The sequence below is a fragment of the Cryptotermes secundus genome, unplaced genomic scaffold (assembly GCF_002891405.2).
Source record: "Cryptotermes secundus unplaced genomic scaffold, Csec_1.0 scaffold1674, whole genome shotgun sequence".
In the NCBI taxonomy this organism is placed as follows: domain Eukaryota; kingdom Metazoa; phylum Arthropoda; class Insecta; order Blattodea; family Kalotermitidae; genus Cryptotermes; species Cryptotermes secundus.
The window spans coordinates 155,618-175,333 of NW_019720598.1; the positions used below are offsets into that span (position 1 = coordinate 155,618).

Consider the following 19,716-nt stretch of genomic DNA (forward strand, 5'->3'; position numbering starts at 1 on the left):
GATGATTGAATTTATTAACACCTTCTTTTACAGTCGACCACCTCTGTGGTCTAGTGGTCAGAGTTGCCAGCTCCAAATCCAGAGGTCCTGGGTTCGATTCCCGGCGCTACCAGAGTTTCTGAGTAGTAGTGGGTCTGGAACGGTGTCCCCTCAGCCTCGTGAGGATAATTGAGAAGTTACTTGAATGGAAAAGTAGCGGCTCCGGTCTAGAAAACAGAAATTAACGGCTGTGGGGATTCATTGTGCTGACCATGCGACACCCTCTATCTGCTGAAGTTGGCACCGATTTTGCCGACAAGCAGTGGTCGCTCAGTCGGTATAGTTCGCTTGTGGACTAAAGCCACAAGGTTCTTTTTTTTTCTTCTTTCTCTTACAGTCTTTCTTAATCACAGTCAATTACAGTAACTCACAATAAGTGACTGCTTAGGACCCGCTCGGTTCTGACTGGACTGTGGCTGTGTTGTCTTTTAGTCTGTCTTTTACTGTCCTCACCTAGGCGCCATGCCATAGCTCAAGCGGTTAGTCGCTGGCTTCCCAATGTGGCGGCCCGGGTTCGATCCCAGGTCTGGTCAAGTGGGATTTCTGGTGGACAAAGTGACGCTGGGGCAGGTTTTCTCCGAGTACTTCAGTATCCCCTTCCAATCTACATTCCACCAAATTCTCCATCATCATAATCACCCAGGGCAGGCTACAATAGGCCAATCAGTAGCCGTCGTGCCAAGTGGACCCAGTTGGACTCCAACCCCCACTAAGCGAATTAATTAATTACTGTCCTCTCCTGGCTTCTGTCTTCTACTGTGACTGACTTGGTTCAGATCTGAAGGCTGCTTGTATTGCATATTGGTATCCAAGGAAATGTTTGTGAATCACTCGTTTATGTGGAAATATGTTCTATACTGAGTTGATTTCAAAGAATCTATCTCCATGGAAATGTGTTTGTCATTGCTTTCCCTAGCAATGGGTCTACATGTCACAATATTTTAATAATTTTAAAAATTTAAATTTTAATATTTAATACATTTTAGAACATAAGGGCATTACATACACAACATACCTGTACAACACACTCCCAGTGTGTAAACATTGACTGCTTTAGACAGATAGAAGACAGCAGATAGAAAGAAGGGTGAATGTAAAAGCTGTATGTACCTTATGATGGCTGCAATAGATCGAAACATGTGGTATCTGCAAATGCATGTTGTGTTTATACCAGAATTGTGTCGGCTGAATAAACATAAATCTTTCTCACATACTTTTTTCTGTAACTTAATACTGGTATATACCCCCAGAGTTCTGTGTTGTTGGTACTATTTTGTCAGGAACCATAGGTTTGAGTCCAGAGTCTAAGATTGTAACTGCTCTAGGAACCTGGAATACCAGATTTTTGTGCTTCTAACAGAAAGAGCACTGTTCTGTTTGGATATTTTTGGATATGCTGGGTTTCACTCCATACTTTGTGATGTTTTTTTAACAAGTGTGTGGGATTTTATTTCTATAGATCATAATTGTCCACAAGGATTAATGAATTTTACACGCAGAGGTGATTGGTATGTGTGCCTTAGAACTGTCAGTGATGCATAACTGTAATAACTTTAATGGAATTTAAGGCGAGATTGAGAGCATGACATAAGACCTGAAGCAAAGTTTAGCACAGTTTCTTAATATGTCTGAAGTCCATAGAATTCTTATGCTAGATGTGTGGAATTTAGAATGTGGGGATTAATGGGCATGGATCAGGAAGATTTTGTAGGATACTGTGATATAAGTAAGCAGTAAATATAGATGTTTTCATTAGTTACTCGTGCTTATAAATAACTGATATCATTAACGTTTATCATTTTGACTTTTGAATGCTCAGAGCAGATCTGGTAGCTGTATATTTTCACATAATGTATATAATCTCTGCCACATTTGGGATTCATATTCACACGTGGCACTAAAAAAATGTGAATCTTTATGAAACTGTTTGTGGTAGAATATTCCTGTAAAAAGTTGATGAAAAAAGACTGGTTCACATATAAAGTAGTGCTCTCATTCTGCGTGTAAATGAATCGTGTAACCTTTCCTGGTGTTATCTGCTGATTATACTAATTCTGATATGATAGGAATCTTGGTAGTTGGTCAGAAGATGAATTGGAAGTAAGTTATTGCTGGTCTAGTTCAGGGACATATTTATATATGATGGGGTACCCAAAAGAAACTGAAGTAATTTTTTTGTGGGCAGAGCTTTTGTAGTACCGCGTTTTGCCGCTATGAGCACATAGAGCTAACATTCCTGAGTCGATCAGCCGACTACCGTTGCTTCAGAAGGTAAGGACTAGTTTCGGCAGAGTTTATAGTGACAACTATTTTGTGTGATCGTCGTTTTTGCAATGGCTGATTTTCGTGAACAGCGTGCGGCGGTGAAATTCTGATTTTTGCTTGGGAAAAGTGGAACAGAAACTCTTGAAATGTTAAAAACGGTGTACAAGGACGATGCTATGGGGAAAACTCAAGTGTATGAGTGGTTTTCCCGTTTCAAAAATGGTGAAATGTCAATTGATGACAAACCTCGTTCTGGTCGTCCTTCCACGGCCCAAACACATGAAAATGTTGAAAAAATTCTTGAAATCATCAAGGAAGATCGACGACAGACCATTGAAGAAATTGTGGAGCTGTTGGGAGTGACTTGGAGCTCAGTTCAGCGAATTTTGACAGAAGATTTGGGAATGAAAAGGGTGGCTGCGAAATTCGTGCCACGACTGCTGACTGCTGAACAAAAACAAGGTCGCGTGGAAGCATGCTGTGCTTTGAAAGAAGAGTCCCGAAATGATCAAAACTTTTTTCAAAAATTATCACTGGTGACGAAACCTGGTGCTATGCTTACGATCCTGAATCAAAGCAACAGTCAAGCCAGTGGAAGACTTCAAGTTTGCCTCGCCCCAAGAAAGCTCGTCAGGTGAAATCAAACATGAAAACAATGCTGATTTGTTTTTTTGATGTGAGAGGAGTTTGTTCCGCAGGGTCAGACAGTTAACCAGGCTTTCTACTTGGAAGGTTTGAAAATATTGCACAACAGTTTGCGGCGGAAGCGACCAGATTTGTGGCAGTCGGATGACTGGTTTTTCCATCATGACAATGCCCCTGCTCACACAGCCCTGTCTGTATGACAATTCTTGACCAAAAATGGTATGACCCCTGTTCCTCACCCTCCATACTCACCCGACCTTGCCCCATGCGACTTTTTTTTGTTTCCTCGAATGAAAAGAGACATGAAAGGAAAGCGTTTTGCTGATGTTGCTGAGGTGAAGGAAAAAACGACGGAGGCGCTGTCAGGCATCTCAAAAGATGAATTTAGACAATGTTTTGAAAAATGGAATAAAAGACTAGACAAGTGTAATTAGTGTAAGTGGAGAGTACTTTGAAGGGGATTTAAGGTTTGTGCTTAAAATTTGAATAAATAAGTTTAAAAAAAATAAGTTCAGTTTCTTTTGGGTACCCCCTCGTATATGGTGAACAGGAACATTTGATTATTTCTAAATTTATCTAAAAGGATTGAATGAAAAATAAGGAATTTATTGACTCTTATGTTCTTCGTTTTAGACAGTTATCCAAACTGACACTGTTCACCTCTGACTATGGGTGAATAATGTGTCTTGTATATGTGTTCTGTATGTATATTGAACATCAAGTAATGTTTCAGAATTTTGATATAGTGATGTGACGTTATGCTGCACTGCGGCTTGTCTTGCAGTGTATAGTTTCAGTCCCAGTCTGAATATTCCTATTGGGTAGTTTAAATTAAACCTTCAATTCTGATTTGTTCTTCATTAAGTGACTTGGACATGACCAAAATCAACATACAGCTACATAGTACATACCACCCATACATGTTTAGTGTCGTGCTTAAAACAACTTTACTTACACCTCATTACTCAAGATTTACTTTACAGCTTATAAGTATTGATTGGAATTAAAATGTATGTGGGAAATAGGACTACAGCTCCTTGTATAATGAAGGAAGCCATATGTCAACATGGATACTTAATACCTGCTTACTACTTACACACAACAGGATCGAGAAACTCAAGATTATCTGAATATTAATTAATGTTCAGTGGAATCAGATTTATATCTCTCTTGTAACCATGAGATAACCTAGCGACGTGTGATTGGAATTCACTGTTCCAAGTGCAAGGCTGTATTGCTTGTGGCATTGTTATAAAGTGTTATTTATGTCACTAAACAAACACACAGTTTGTATGGTTCTACAGATGTGTTGTGATGAATCTGGTTTGTAAGTTGATCTTTGTGTTCTGAAGACAAAATCATGGGTATTTGCACAGACCACCATTGCACTTAAGAGTCAGGAACTTTGGTCATACTTCTGTTGTTTGTCACTGGACATGTACAGGAACAGCCCTTTCATAATGTAAGTGTAGTCACTTGAGTCTCAAAGTTCATACAGTTTTCTGCCAAAACATACATGTTTTTGGGATATGTTATATTGTTTGACAGTAACTCTCTTTGAAAGGAACAGTAACTTCATTAACACTGTAAAATGTGTAAGATTTGAGGCTTTCACGGCGGTGACTATGAAGAAAGCAGTCTTCTGGGATTTGGCACCGTGTATATGTGGTGTTAACCGACGTTTCGGAGGAACATCGGTTAACACCACATATACACGGTGCCAAATCCCAGAAGACTGCTTTCTTCACTGTAAAATGTGTTATATGCATGATTAAGTTCATCATGGAGAGTTCTGATTTGCTAGTGTCATTGGTTTTTCAGTCTTGTTGATTCGTATGTATTTTCACAGCTAACTCATTCCATGGTACATTGTCCTACTTGTGAAGCTGATAGTTATTCAGGTAGTCAGTATATTTCCAAGCCTTTTATGGAACTGTGTTCACAAGGGCCTGCCATTTTTCCCTGTCCTGGCACAAATTAATCCAGTGCACACACTCACACTGTTTCCTTAAGAACTAACTGAGGCACAGAAGATGACAGTCATTCAGCGGCCAGAAAAATTTCCTGCCTTTTATGGGAAACTTAACGTTCATTATTGTGTTTACAAGAGGCCACATTTCTTTAAGATCTATCTTAAAATTGCTCTGCCATCTTTAAATGATTCCTTCCTTCAGATCTTTTGACCACAATTTTGCATGCTTTTCTCCTCTTCCATGCATGTTATATTCCCCTTCATTTCTTCCTACTTGAATTTATTTGGGAAGGATACAAATTATGAAGGACCTCATGTAGTTTTTTCTATCCCACTCATTTCCTGTCTCTGAGATCAATATGTTTTCCTCAGCACTTTGTTGTCAAACACCTTGAATATGTGTACCTCCCAGAGGTACCAGAGAAATTTTATAGACCTGCATAGATTTACAAGACACTCTAAATGGTAATTGCAAAGTGAAGACTGTTGTGTCCTTTCTCAGTTTATTTGAAAGTGTGCTGCTTTATTGGTGCTGATGAACTAGTTTGTAGTGGTAAAGTAAGCAAGCAGTTTAGGATGTTATATAATGAGGAACTTAATGGTTTATGCATATATGATATTTTAGGATAGTGAAAATACAGGAGACTGTAGTGAGCTTAGCATATAGCTAGGATGGGAAAAGCAATGCAACATAATTTTGAGTTTACACCTTTTGAAAAGTGTGTGCTTGGAAGGTTGAAAAAGAGATGGACAGGTTTTCAGGATGGTGGATGGAACCATGTCCAGTGACTGGTTTTGGTGTTAGTGTTGTTGAATTTTTTAATCCTACTATCTCAGACTTGACACACTTTTTGTGATTGCTGGAATTTGAGAATTTAGTTGTAGCAGCTCCCATCTGTAGGAGAGATTTTGAAGACTTTGTGTGATATGCAAGCAGAACAGTTCAACACTGAATATATTTAGAATAAGCCACATGATGTTTCATTTTCTCATGGCTGGTGGAGTGGACTATAAATTGGACTGATGTGTTTTAGAGAGAAGTTGTGATCTGTTGGATATACTGATATCTATTTGCTGTGTCAGAAAATTCATTTGCATATGGCAGGCAACATGAACATGAAAATTCTGAAGTTGTACCATGGAAAATGGAAGGCTTTACCTTTTCCTTTATCTATTCATTTATTTCTGGATAATGGGATATCTGGACTAGGCTGTTTATAGACAGGACGGAGATAACTGAAATGTGTACTGTTTTAGATATTTATAGATTTCTGTTATTATAATAAATCTGTGCCAAATTATATTATTATTTTCTTGACCTTCATGCGATACTTTTGGAGTTCCATGGGTTGTGCCAGTGTATTGTGTTACGAATAACAACATACAGGCAGCAAAGAAACTGAAACTTTCACAAAATTATACAGTGTCTACTCTCTGTGCATGATTATTATTAACTCTGTTATTTGCTCTTTCCTTGATTGGTGCTGCTTACATAGCAATCAGTGGCGACCAATCCTGTAAGTATGCCAACAAACTTATCAGCAAGCAATACTGAGCAGCAAGTAACAAGTACCTCCCAAGAAGCAGTATTTTCCTCTTCCAGCTGCTATGAAACAATAATTACTTCTAACACATTAACAGGAATGTCCCCAAGTACTGGTTCTTGCAAGAGAAGTGACCTGAATCCTCTAAGAAACAGTGTTACTCTTTGTCAGAGTAGTCCTAAACACTGCAACAGTTTGGGGGAGACAGCACCAGCTTTGGGACAAATCCACCACAGGGTGGACCATATGTTGTGCAGTAGTGAATTAAGTTTTGAACAGGGTTGTGGTATTCATCCTGAAGTCAGTAGTGATCCCATCGCAAGTAAGGCTCTTCATCATAACTTCAGAAGTGTGACTTCATTGGCTGATGCTTCTGTTAATTACAGCTTAGAAAATCTGAACAAGGAGGATACACATGAGGTAACAAACACTCCCCCAAGAAATATGCCTGATTTAACAACAAATACTCAAACCAGTACAAATGAATTAACAGTTTTTTCTAACATTAATCAACATGTTACTTCTTTGAAGTGTATCACAGCGTCTACCTTCAGAACTTTCCCTGGAAAACTATCTGCTCAGTACTCCTTTAATAATAATGATAGCAATAATGAAGGTGAAACCATCGTCCCCACTTTCTCTGATAATGATAATGTACAATCCTGTCCACCTTCTCTTTCACGTAGCAAAAGACTGTGGAATTTTGGTTGTAGTCGCAAGAAATCTGATGTGATTTGTGATACAGTGGATGCATGGAGTAATACTCGTAGTGGGAAATTATTTTTCAACTTGAAGCAGAGTTTGTTTGGACATATGAATCGTACTGAAAGGATGTTATTGATTGGTGGAAGTAAGCCCCTTGTATTTGGTGGGACGTATCCCATAGATGTGCCGTTGGAAATAAATGTGGAAGAAACCGTGAGTAACAGTGATAAAGATGTTTATTCACACACATATGACATTGACAGTCCGTGCTTAGGTTTCAGGAAAGAGACTTTAGCGAGTTCATCCGTGGATAGTCAGAACACTGTTGTTAGAAGAAATAAAATTGTGTCTGAGCAGTGTTCAATTCTTGGTTCATCACCAGAATTGAAACATTGAGCTTCAACAGATTGATTTCAATGTGTGCAAATGAAATATAAAGTATGTTTTAAATAAAGAAATTTTCTAAATATATTAATCTATGTGTTCCCTTCGAACAGAGAAGACTTCGCCAAATATCATGAGCATTATTGTAGGACCTCAGATATGCAAATCTGTTTTCCAGATTTTTTTTTATTCCTTCATGAAATTGTACAAAAATTTGAAGAATTTGATGTAAGCAATAATATAATACAGTAATTAAAGATGTGATTTTTACACCAAAAAAATGTGCTCTTAATAAGAAAAGCTATATTCTCTGTGGCTTTGTAGCTGATAGATGCCACAATTTTGTCTTCCAAGCATTATTATAATAGACTTCATGTAACAAGCACAAAGAAACTGTATACTACATGAAGGGAAGAAGAACATACTGAGTTCTGAATTGTAATAGGCTGTCAGCACTTCACCTCGAGAGGGATCAGTGTTACAGTGAATTCATAACAATTCATCATGTGGGTATGGGCATAGTTTGACTTTTCACTAGCCACATATTGCATGAATAATATTAATGTGTGGATGTAGTTTCACCATATACGAGGCATGATGAAACAGTATTGAGGCTGAATATATGAAAATGATGCAGATGGATAGGAGGTTAATCTCCTTAAGAATAGGCTTGTTCAGCATGTGTACACATTTTTTGTACTGCTGTGTAAATGCTGGAAGCATCTTTTGCCTTTCAGGGTTTTCCTTTAAGTTTAGGAAACAGAAAAAATGACAGGAAACTGACTAAAGATTGCACCAGAGGAAGGGATAAATAGACATGAGCATTGTGATTGTGAATTTGTCACTTGCTGGATTGCCACTGGCATTTACTTTCTTCTCCACCTTGGAGACACCTGAACACCTGCCAGTAGAAATCTTGGTTAATAGCCCAAGCTTATTGAATGAATGATCAATATCTTTTTTACTTTGGGGTGCACTTTTACTTATACTTGAAGAAAGGGATTTCCAGTGCAATGATCACTGATTTGTTTCAATTCACAGACATGTATTTCATTGCCTGTTATATTTTTTAAGAAATTGTCATTGGTCTCGGCACATTCAGGCAAGCCAGAAGCCACAAAGTAGCTGTTTTCTTTATATTTTTGTGCCCATAATCTTTGAATGTACTTGATTCATACATGCCTTATTCAAAATCTCTTGTTTAAAATTGCCCGACAGAACCCATAAAAATACCCACTTCCTCAGTCTTTTCAAGGATAAGAAATATATTGTAATTTCTGTTGAATAGCACACTTGAGCAATCAGAATTATTGTGTGTACTGATTGAATGCCATCCAGGATGCTTGTCATTTTTTGTCAGGTGGTCACCCCGCTTTAAAAGCACAGAACCAACCAGAAACATATGCTCAGGTCATTATTGTATCTGAAAATTGTTAGCTCTTTAAATAAGTAGTGTCTCCTGGAAAATTTTGTGATTCAAACGTACATAGTCTTTTAAGAAAGCCAACCAAATGCTATTTGTATCAATTGTAAATTTTGGTTTCTTTCTCACACTCAAGGGGGCATGCAGTAGTGTAGTAGGTTGAGGCACTATGCTACAAGCCAGAAGGTCATGGATTCAAGTCCTGATGAGGTGGATTTTTTTCAATTAACCCAATCCTTCCAGCTGCACTATGGTCCTGGGGTCGACTTACCCCCTAACGGAAATGAATACCAGGAATCTTCTTGGGCAGTAAAGCACAGCTGTCACATAAGGCTGGCAACTGTACTGCCCTCTCTGAGCCGATTGTCTAGAAAATTTGGGAGCCTTGACCTCTCATACCCCTATGGATCTTCATGGCCTGATACAGGGATAGCTTTACTTTTCTTAGCTTCTGACTTTGTTAACAAAATTTGATGCACACATGTAGTTCTGTATGCTTGAATACACTTACATTGGCATGTGACTCTAAAAGCTGACCATGTGTGACTGAAGCAATGGAATGAATGTAAATATGACTGGATATGCAGGACTGTGTCTGGACATACTCCCTGTAGTTATGTCCTAGGGTAGTGGAGTTAATTTGGTACAGGAATTCAGGCTTGATACTTTCTGATCAGACCCCGTATAATTTGTGTCTATAGTGTAGTGTATAGTGTACATACAATGTAGTATAAAGCTGTGTGTAATTGCACTCTTCATGTGACTTTCTTAGAAGCTACAAAACTAGAGCCTGCTTACAAATTTTCCTAATGCTTTTGGATGGTTATAAACCTGTTATGTTGATCTGAAGCACTTATACCAGTAATAGGTACCATTTTAGGTGGTTAGAAAGAATGCGAAGCTGCATGTTTGCACAGCTGGACTTGTAAAAAAACGGTGGTTTCTATATTTGACAAGATATAAGTTATGTGATTGGTTGATGGATGAATTACTGTCAAACAGTTTTCATCAAAATGACTGAATGTGGTACCAGTCTCAGGGGCATGCAGTAGTGTAGTTGGTTCAGGCATTGTGCTAAAAGCTGGAAGGTTGCCAGTTCGATTTCTGATCAGGTCATTGAATTTTTTCAATTTACCTGATCCTTCCAGCTGCACTGTTGCCATGGGGTCGACTCAGCCTTTAACAGAAATGAGTACCAGGAATCTTCCTCAGGGGGGTAAAGGGTGGCTGGCATCTAAGGTTGACAACCTTACTGCCATCTGTGAGCCGATTGTCTAGAAAATGTGGGAGCCTTGACATCTCAACCCAGAGGGCCTTCATGGCCTGTTACAGGGATAACTCTACCTTTTTTTGCTAGTCTCAGTATTTCGTTCTTTTTTATCTTTGTCTTTTCAAGAGGGCCAAGTTAAGTCAGGGGTTCATGAACTGAACATTTTTTATGTCAAATCAGATACCACAGTATTTGTCTGTTCAGGTTTCACTCTTCATTTTTGTGGTATGTCGTGTTCCTTCATGTGTCATGTGAAAGAAATAGTGTGCTCCTCTTCTCCCAGATATGAATTTGACCTTTTATACAGAGTAGTCTTTAAAGGCCAAATAGAAGCTTTACTAAGAGCAGCATGCAGTTCGCAAATTTTGTCGCTGTACTCTCTTCAGAATATTTTTTTACGTAACGATGACATTAAATTCTGTGCACAGACTTTTTTTAAAACTCTAATGGTTGTTGAAGTCCAAGGAAGAGCTAAAGCTAGAACTATCATATCCTTTTATTCAGCAGTGTCTTTAAGTAGATTATATTAAACATGAAAAGAAACCAGTTTACCTTTCTCCTGTTCTGCATGCTAGCAACCCTGTACCTAATTTTTCCCCATATTCTTCACTGCTTAATTCCAAAGAGATGTGTGTGGCAAGTCGAAAGAAGTGTTTCTTTGGTAGCACAGAAAGGCTTAAAAATAACTATGGACTATTTGCAAAGGAGGGGTAATACTTTAAATGTGTGAATAGATAAGAATTTGTTTGCTGCCTCTCATTAACTTAAATCTGTGACTAAATGATGTGTTAATGTTCAGGCTAACCTGAGAAGCAGTACATGATACTGATATTTTCTTTAAAGGGCTTCTAATGCATATATTAATATCTGATGTGTGTGTTAAATATAAAGCCTTTCATTTTAGATATTTTATAATTTGCTTATGACTAGAAAGGTTTTAATTATGTCCTTTCAAACATACATTTTGGTCTTCTTACACTAACATATGTATGAAAGGAAGAATATACTGTTCAGTCATGTATGGAGATAGATTTTTAACAGAAGCATGGTCGTAATATTGTGCCTACAGCTTAAGTTTAGGATTCTTCTTTTCAGTGTGAAACTGTTGCACTGTTTTTTCCAAGGTATTATAGTAAGTACAGGTAACTATGAAACTGGACTCATTTGGCTGGATATCCCAACACTACCACCACCATCACGATCATTTCCTCAAGTATTTAGTTCATTTGTCTTAACATTAAATGTATTCTTTTTGTTGCTAGTGGGGTGGGACTAAGTCCCTTGTACTATGGCACCTTCTGGCCTATTGTACCAGCCCCAGATGATAGGTGAGGGTGATTGTAGAGCAATTGGTGAAATGAAGATTGGCAGGGGAAACCGAAGTACTCGGAGAAAACCTGCCCCAGCGCCACTTTGTTCACCACAAATCCCACTTGACCAGACCTGGGATTGAACCTGGGCCACCGCGGTGGGAAGCCAGCTACTAACCGCTTGAGCTATGGAGTGGCCTAACATTAAATGTAAGAAATATATATTAGCTTCCTTTTCTTCAGTTTGATTGACTAACTTCTGGCTGAGATTAGAAGAAGTTACAGAAGTGACCATAAAGATTGTAGTATTCTGGAATGTGTCACCTGGTAGATAAATACCAATCCTGTACTCCAAAGATGGAATTAGCAGGTTCCTCAAAATCATGGTACTTATCAGCCAAACTGTTATTGTTGCATCCCAGAATACCATAACCTTAAATCCTCTGGTTGTTGAAAACAAAGCATGTTCTTATACATCTTTTTTCCCCCCCCAAGGTCAGGATGTTAATTGTTTTGAGAATAACTGTCTGTGTGGTTTTCGGGTGTGTTTGGCAGGATGTACCACAAGTGACATTACCAGGATCCACTTCACAGATGACACAGCAGCAAGAATCATCAACACCACAATCAAAACCCTCTTTGGGAACCAAATCTCCTATCAAACAGAAGCAAAAAGAAGAAGTATCAAAGCATTCGGGAGGCAACCGCAGCTTGTTGGGAGTAATCTGGAACAGATTTGTTCTCCGGCCAGCAAATCAAATGAAGTTGCCAGATGATAAAAATCCATCAGTATGTGTATAGTGTTTGTAAAAAATCAGTCAGCATTTCTGTTAACATCATAAAATTAACTACCAAGCTAGACCTTGGTATGTCATTGTCACTTTACATTTATGTGTTGTTTTTATTGTGTGGTCATTTTACTTTTTACTTGTAACTGCATTCCAAAATGTGTGCCAGTTAATACCAATTTGTTATTGATCTAGTGATTAACTTCCTTTTTTCCCCATAAAGGAAATTCCTAGAACTACCTTCGCGGAACAACTCTTAAAAAGCTGATAGTTGCTTGGGTAGTCATGGAACACACTGCCTATGGCATGACATTACATTACATTGCATTGCATTCCATGGATCCAAAGTTACTCAAAATGACCGTAGGATGTGGAATATGTCATATAAATACAAAACATATGTACAGTCCCAATGGAGTTCTCACACAAGAGAAACCAAGAATACACAGTGACTACACACAAGGCTATTTAAAGATACATAAGTTATTTTCTAGACAATAAGTATTCATCAACAGAGTAGAATGAATGTGTATTTAAGTATCCTTTCAGTGCTGTTTTAAATCATGCCTTTTCATTCATAAGACCTTTGAGGTCTGATGGCAGGATATTAAAAATGTTGATCCCAGCATAATATGCGCTTTTCTGAAAGCCTGATAGGTTAACAATTGGTTTATGAAGACAGTGTTTGTGTGTTAACACTGTGTACATCTGCATTCATCTGAAAATGTTCTTCATTATTTGTAATGAAGTTTATTAATGAATATATTGTGATGTGGATGACACAACAGGAAGTAGGGGTCATGTGAACTCTGCATTTTCGCGAGTGATGTCACATACCCACACCTTCTGTCATTATGCAATGCTCGGTAAACACCCCCCACCCCAACGATGACCTAGCAGCACTTCCCAAAGTGATGTAACAGGGGACACCGCGGTTACTACGTGGCAACAGGGAACAGTATAAGAGGCCGGCTGAGCAGCGTATGAGACAGAGTGTGGATTGGGAAGCCAGACAGAAGACAGTTGAAGTCCAGCAGCTATGAGTTGAGTCATATCAAGTGAATGGAAGTGACTACAGCAGGAGAAGTAATTGTGAAACTGCAGATGGCAGTAACTGTGTAAGTGTGAGAGTGAATGTGGAATAAATTCTCTAGATCCAAAACGGTTTGAAGTTATTTGTCATGTGACCCATACCCAACACGTGGCAATTTGGTGTCAGAAGTGGTTACGAACTTACACATGCAAAAACCACGCGAAAAAGGTATGGAATCACAGCAGATGTTGGAACTTCTGCTGAAGGAAATCAGAGCTGCCCAAGAAAAAGCAGACGTCATGCTAGAGAAAACTAGAACCAACCAAGCTAAGACGGATACTGGCCATAATGGAGACTGGCCGAGAGGAGTGGAGAGTCGGCCAAGAAAAACTGTGAGAGGGAATGAAAGTCTGGCGAGAAGAAATCCCCTCAGTGTGGTTTGAGGCAAGGGATACCTGAAAAGAGACAATAGCCTACCAAGAGATGGAGGGACGTCTAGAAGAAAAAGAGCCAACCTCAGTGGACATGAAACCTGAGGTGGCAGAATGACGAGAGGTCCGTGTAGAAGAAGGCACATTGATGCTGATCAGAGAACCGAAGAAGAAGAAGAGGTGTAAGGACTGAAAACTGGCCACAAAGTGCCACAACCAGATGAATGAACGGACCCAGTGTCAGGATGGGTGCCGAAGAAGAGGACTGGCCATCACAAGAAGAGGGACGAGCCGCTGTGTGATGGCAGACTAAGAAAAACGACAAGAAGATGTCCCGCCGTGCAACAGTGGCATGACTCAAGAGAGACATCCTCAGGGCGAACAAGACCCAGGAAAAGTGTCGACCGTGGAAAGAACTGGCTGCTGAGAGAATCAGGATGACCTGCTGTGCAGAAGTGGCATGGCGTAGGAGACACGGACAGGGACAATGCTGCAGCAAGATCCCAGAAAAGGAAAGTGCTTCGGAAACAGCGTCGAGTGCACCCTGGAGACAACAGAACAGTAAGGAGCCGAAACTTCAAGGAACCCATTCCTAGGAACATGAAGACATTGCATGAGGCCCTTGGACAAGCTCTCGAGTCAGAGGGCGTGAAGGGAACCATCTGGATTTCCAGTAGGTTAAGAGAGGTGAGACACTGGACACTGTGGAGGGGTCGACCCCTTCTGAAATGGAACAAATGGAATAGCGAATGGTGGAGGAACCGGTAACACAGAAGCACCGGCCTCTCCAGCTAGAACGAGTGAATGAGAGACGAAGGAATGTGAGACAACGGAATTAACAACTGCTGTACCGTGGAGCTGCTCGGGATGAGCACCTTTGAAGAAGGGGACTAGAGGTAGCGCCCCGAAGAAAAACACCAAAGGAAAAGGAACAGGGATGTACCGTTAGGCTGTTCGGGATGAACAACCTTTAGAAGGGAGCAGTGCAACGTGGATGGCGCAACAGGAAGTAGAGGTCACTTGAACTCTGCATTTTTGTGAGTGACATCACATACCCCCACTCCTTCCATCATTACGCAATGCTCGGTAAACATCCCCCCCGGTGACGTAACAGCACTTCCCACACTGATGTAACAGGGGACACCGCGGTTACTATGTGGCAACAGGGAACAGTATAAGAGGCTGGCTGAGTGGTGTATGAGGCAGAGTATGGATGGGGAAGCCAAACAGAAGACATTTGAAGTCCAGCAGCTATGAGTTGAGGCGTATCGAGTGAATGGAAGTGACTACAGCAGAAGAAGTAATTGTGATACTGCAGATGGCAGTAATTGTGTAATTGTGAATTGTGTAAGTGTAAGAGCGAATGTGGAATAAATTCTCTAGATCCAAAATGGCGTGAAGTTATTTGTCGTGTGACCCATACGCAACACATGACAATATATATTCACAAGGAAAAGTTAAGATCTCTGATCTCTACAGGAATTACAGGATTTGACACCCATCATGACTCTAACAATTTTCTTTTGTAATGTAAAATTTCTTTTTACTGTCAGATGAAATACCGCAGAAAATTATTCCATACTTCATTAAAGAGTGAAAGTAAGCAGAATAAATTGATTTGAGAGTGTCAATGTTTTTTTTTATCCACATAGTGGGGGGTGAGTTCAGTTGTGTCCACCCAGCACGTCAGCCGTTAAATGGCCTATTGTATCTGCCCCTGGTGATTATGATGGAGAATTTGGTGGAATGAAGATTGACAGGGGAAACCGAAGTACTCGGAGATCCGCCCCAGTGCCACTTTGTTCACCACAAATCCCACTTCACCAGACCCGGTTTTGAACCTGGGCTGCTGCGGTGTGAAGCCAGTGACTAACCGCTTGAGCTATGGCGCTGCCTAAGTGTCAATGTTACTAATATGTAACATGAATCTAACTACATAACATGCTCTACTGAGCTTTGGAATCAACTGATCAGTATGTTTTCCAGTTTAAATGGTTATCAATTTGCAAAACAAGGAATTTTGTGTTTACTCCCTCTTATATATATTTATCATTATATACTATGTTTAACGGGTATTGTGGTGAATTTTTTGTTATAAATTTTATTACATTTGTTTTTTTTTCTAGGTTCAGCGACAGCTTGTTTGCAGAAAACCATTTACTCATTTGTGAAAGAACCTTTCTTGATAACATGCAGAAGTCATCTAAATTTTTACCAGAAATTATGACACTAGTGTCATCTGCAAATATTATAGGTATTGATGAGGTCCTTAGTGTAGGAGGGAGGTCATTTATATAAATTATGAAAAGCAAAGGCCCCAAAATTGACCCCTGTGGAACTCCACGTTTTATTATTCCCCAGTTTGAGTAGGTACTTTGGATTGAATTTGATGATTTTATTTTAATCTTTTGTTTTCTATCTGTTAGGTAGGATCTGAACCAACTTAACGTTGTTCCCTGAATGCCAAAAAAATGTAATTTAGTTAATAAAATTTCATGATTTACACAGTCAAAAGCCTTTCCAAGTCACAGAATATTCCACCAACATACCTTTTTTAATTAATAGATTCCAACACTCTGTTAACTTAAAGACTGCATTTTCAATGGAAATTCCTTTCCTAAAGCCAAACTGTTCTGGGACTAGTATACTGTTACTCTGAAAATAATGGCTTAACCTATACTTTAGAGAAAGTAGTTAGCAGTGAAATTGGCATGTAGTTTGACATACTAGTCTTGTCCTCTTTTTTATATAGTGGTCTTATTACTGAAATCTTAAGATGATCAGGAAAGATTCCTGTGGATAGTGAGTGATTACAGATGTGAGTTAATGGGCTACTGATTAGAGATGCACAAACTTTTAAAATTTTACTTGATATTCCATCATAACCTGAAGAGTTTTTTGTTTTGAGGGAATGTATTATGACGTGGATGGTGCAACCGGACATAGGGGTCATGTGAACTCTGCAGTCTTGCGAGTGATGTCACATACCCCCACCACTTCCATTATCACGCAACGCTTGGTAAACACTCCGTCGCCTCCCGCGGTGATGTAACAGAAGAGCAACTGTGTCAGGCAACCATTGCCGTGGTCATGTAACATCACTTCCTACAGTGACGTAACAAGGGATACCACAGCTACTACACAGCAGTAAACAACTCTCAACGGCAGTGCCTAAGAACGCCTGTAAACACAACGTTACGCAACAGCGGTACCTATCACATAACTGTTTTCAGTGTTCTCCATGCCGAGCCTAAATAAGGAGCAGCGAACACTATTCAGGAGTAGTGAGGATCGAGCCAGTTACGAGTGAGTGAGTAGTGAGTGAGTTACTAGTGAGTAACGATTAACCAGTCAGTTGAATTGTAGCAGTCGCTGAATCTGGTTGTATCGAGTGCATGACGGTGACTACAGGAGAAGTATTTGTGATACTGCCAATGGCAGTAATTGTGAGATTGTAAATTGTGTAAATGTAAGAGCTAGTGTTCAATAAATTCAATATATCAAAGATGGCGTGAAGTTACTTGTTGCGTGACATACACCCAACATGTGACAATTTGGTGTCAGAAGTGGGATTGGACTTATACACGTGACCAACAGAATACAAACTTAAACATGAAGACCACAAAAAAGAAAAGATGGATATACAGCAGATGTTGGAACTCCTCCTGGCCAAGATAGATGTGAATACAAAGGTCATGGAAGAAAAAGCAGAAGCCATCCGAGCCAAAATGAGAGCAACCCAAGCAAGGACGGCCGCCATCTGAAAAGGGATGGGCACCAACCCCAAGGAGATATTGGCCGAATTTAAACCCGAAATGGACGCAAAGACAATGGCCTGCCAAGAGATGGAGGCACGTCTAGAAGAAGAAGAGCAGACCTCGGTGGAAATGAAACCTGATGTGGCACAACAAGACAAAGTCCCCAATGAAGATGCTGTAGTGAAACCAGTCAAAGGACAGAAGAGGAGGCATAAGGGCAAGAAGCAAGCTGCAGAGCGATGCGAGGAGCCAAAGGAACTGACTCGAGGAATTTGTGGATCCCGGAGGAAGTTGGCTGTCACCTGCAGGAATGTATCCCGTCGCGCAACAGTGGCACGATGTAGGAGAGATGTGTTCAAGAAAGAACGGACCCAAAATCAGGATGGGTGCCAGAAGTAATGTGTTGCCGATCCCAGAAGGATGAACCGCTGTGCAGGAGTGGCACAGCGCAATGGACACATCATTGGGAACAACCAGACTAGGAACAATGTTGCAAGAAGAGCCCTCAGAGGGTGGAGACGTCAGGTGGAACTGGAGGGCAGCATTGGAGTGAAGAATGAACACACAAGACAGCGGTTGCATCCTGGGAATGAGAAAACAGCCAGCCAAACCCTCAGGAAGACCGTAGGGCTGGATATCAGGCAACAAGCAGTAGAGATTTCCAGCAGAATACAGAACATCAAAAACTGGACCTTGTGGAGGTTGACCCCTTCCAAAACGAGAAAGAAGCAGAGCACAGAAGAGGAGCCGGTAAATTAGAAGTACTGGCCTCCCAAGCAAGAGTGAATGTGCGATGGATGAATGTGATAAAACTGGATCTTCTGGCAAGTTAGCAGGAAACCGCTTGAGATGAGCTGGTCTTAGAGAAGGAGCGGATGTAACGGTTGGAAAATGGACAACAGGAAGAAAAAGGAATGGGGATGTACTGTTAGGCTGTTCGGGACGAACAACCTTTAGAAGGGAGCAGTGTGACATGAATGGCGCAACGGGAAATAGGGCTCATGTGAACTCTGCGGTCTTGCGAGTGACGTCACATACCCCCACCCCTTCCATTATCACGCAACGCTCGGTAAACACTCCGTCGCCTCCCGCGGTGATGTAACAGAAGAGCAACTGTGTCAGGCAACCATTGCCATGATCATATAACATCACTTCCCACAGTGTCATGTCAAGGGATACCACAGCTACTACACAGCAGTAAACAACTCTCAACGGCAGTGCCTAAGAACGCCTGTAAACACAACGTTACGCAACAGCGGTACCTATCACATAACTGTTTTCAGTGTTCTCCATGCCGAGCCTAAATAAGGAGCAGCGAACACTATTCAGGAGTAGTGAGGATCGAGCCAGTTATGAGTGAGTGAGTAGTGAGTGAGTTACTAGCAAGTAACGATTAACCAGTCGGTTGAATTGTAGCAGTCGCTGAATCTGGTTGTATCGAGTGCATGGCAGTGACTACAGGAGAAGTATTTGTGATACTGCTGATGGCAGTAATTGTGAGATTGTAAATTGTGTAAATGTAAGAGCGAGTGTTCAATAAATTCGCTATATCAAAGATGGCGTGAAATTACTTGTGGCATGACATACACCCAACACGTGACAGTATTATACTTTTTATTTCAGTTTCAGTGGTTGGAATGGTTTTAATACCAGGGAATTTTCTAGGAAATGCCTCTCTTAAAAATGAAATGACATTATCTCCAACTTCCTGATGGAAGTTTAGGTTTTCTGTAATTGTTAGAAAAAAGTATTGAAGGCATCTGAAATTTCTCCTGGGTCCTCAACTTTTTCATCATTTATAAGGAGAGATGGTACCTGTTCAGTCAGATGTGATTTTCCTGTTTCATGTTTTATTATCATGTTCCCAAGAACTTGTCACTGAGCCTGTCGTGAAGTATACAAATCCAATCCACACCTTCACATCATCTTTCTTCAAGACCCATTTTGTATTATCTGCCCTTTATGTTTTGGTCCCCCAGTGGTCTCTTCCCTGCAGGCTTTCGAGCCAACTTTTTATATTCATCTCTCATGTTTGCTGTGTACCCTGCCCATCTCATCTACATTTAGTTGATCATCACAGTAATATGTAGTGAAAAATATATATATGAAGCTTATATTGTATGTAGATATATATATATATATATATATA

The 19,716-nt window shown here is 40.1% G+C and overlaps 1 protein-coding gene across 6 annotated transcripts in view; it reads left to right on the forward strand.

Annotated features, from left to right (window-relative positions):
• Positions 1–19,716, forward strand: part of LOC111870357 (protein transport protein Sec16A) — an 87,076-nt gene that overhangs the window by 58,182 nt on the left and 9,178 nt on the right. For 5 of the 6 annotated variants that reach the window (XM_023862575.2, XM_023862614.2, XM_023862584.2 and 2 more), the window contains 2 exons: positions 6,418–6,438; positions 12,113–12,346. In XM_023862575.2, coding sequence (XP_023718343.1) covers positions 6,418–6,438; positions 12,113–12,346 — 255 coding nt within the window. The remainder of the gene's footprint in view (positions 1–6,417; positions 6,439–12,112; positions 12,347–19,716) is intronic. The other variant, XM_023862600.2, reaches the window with a different exon arrangement.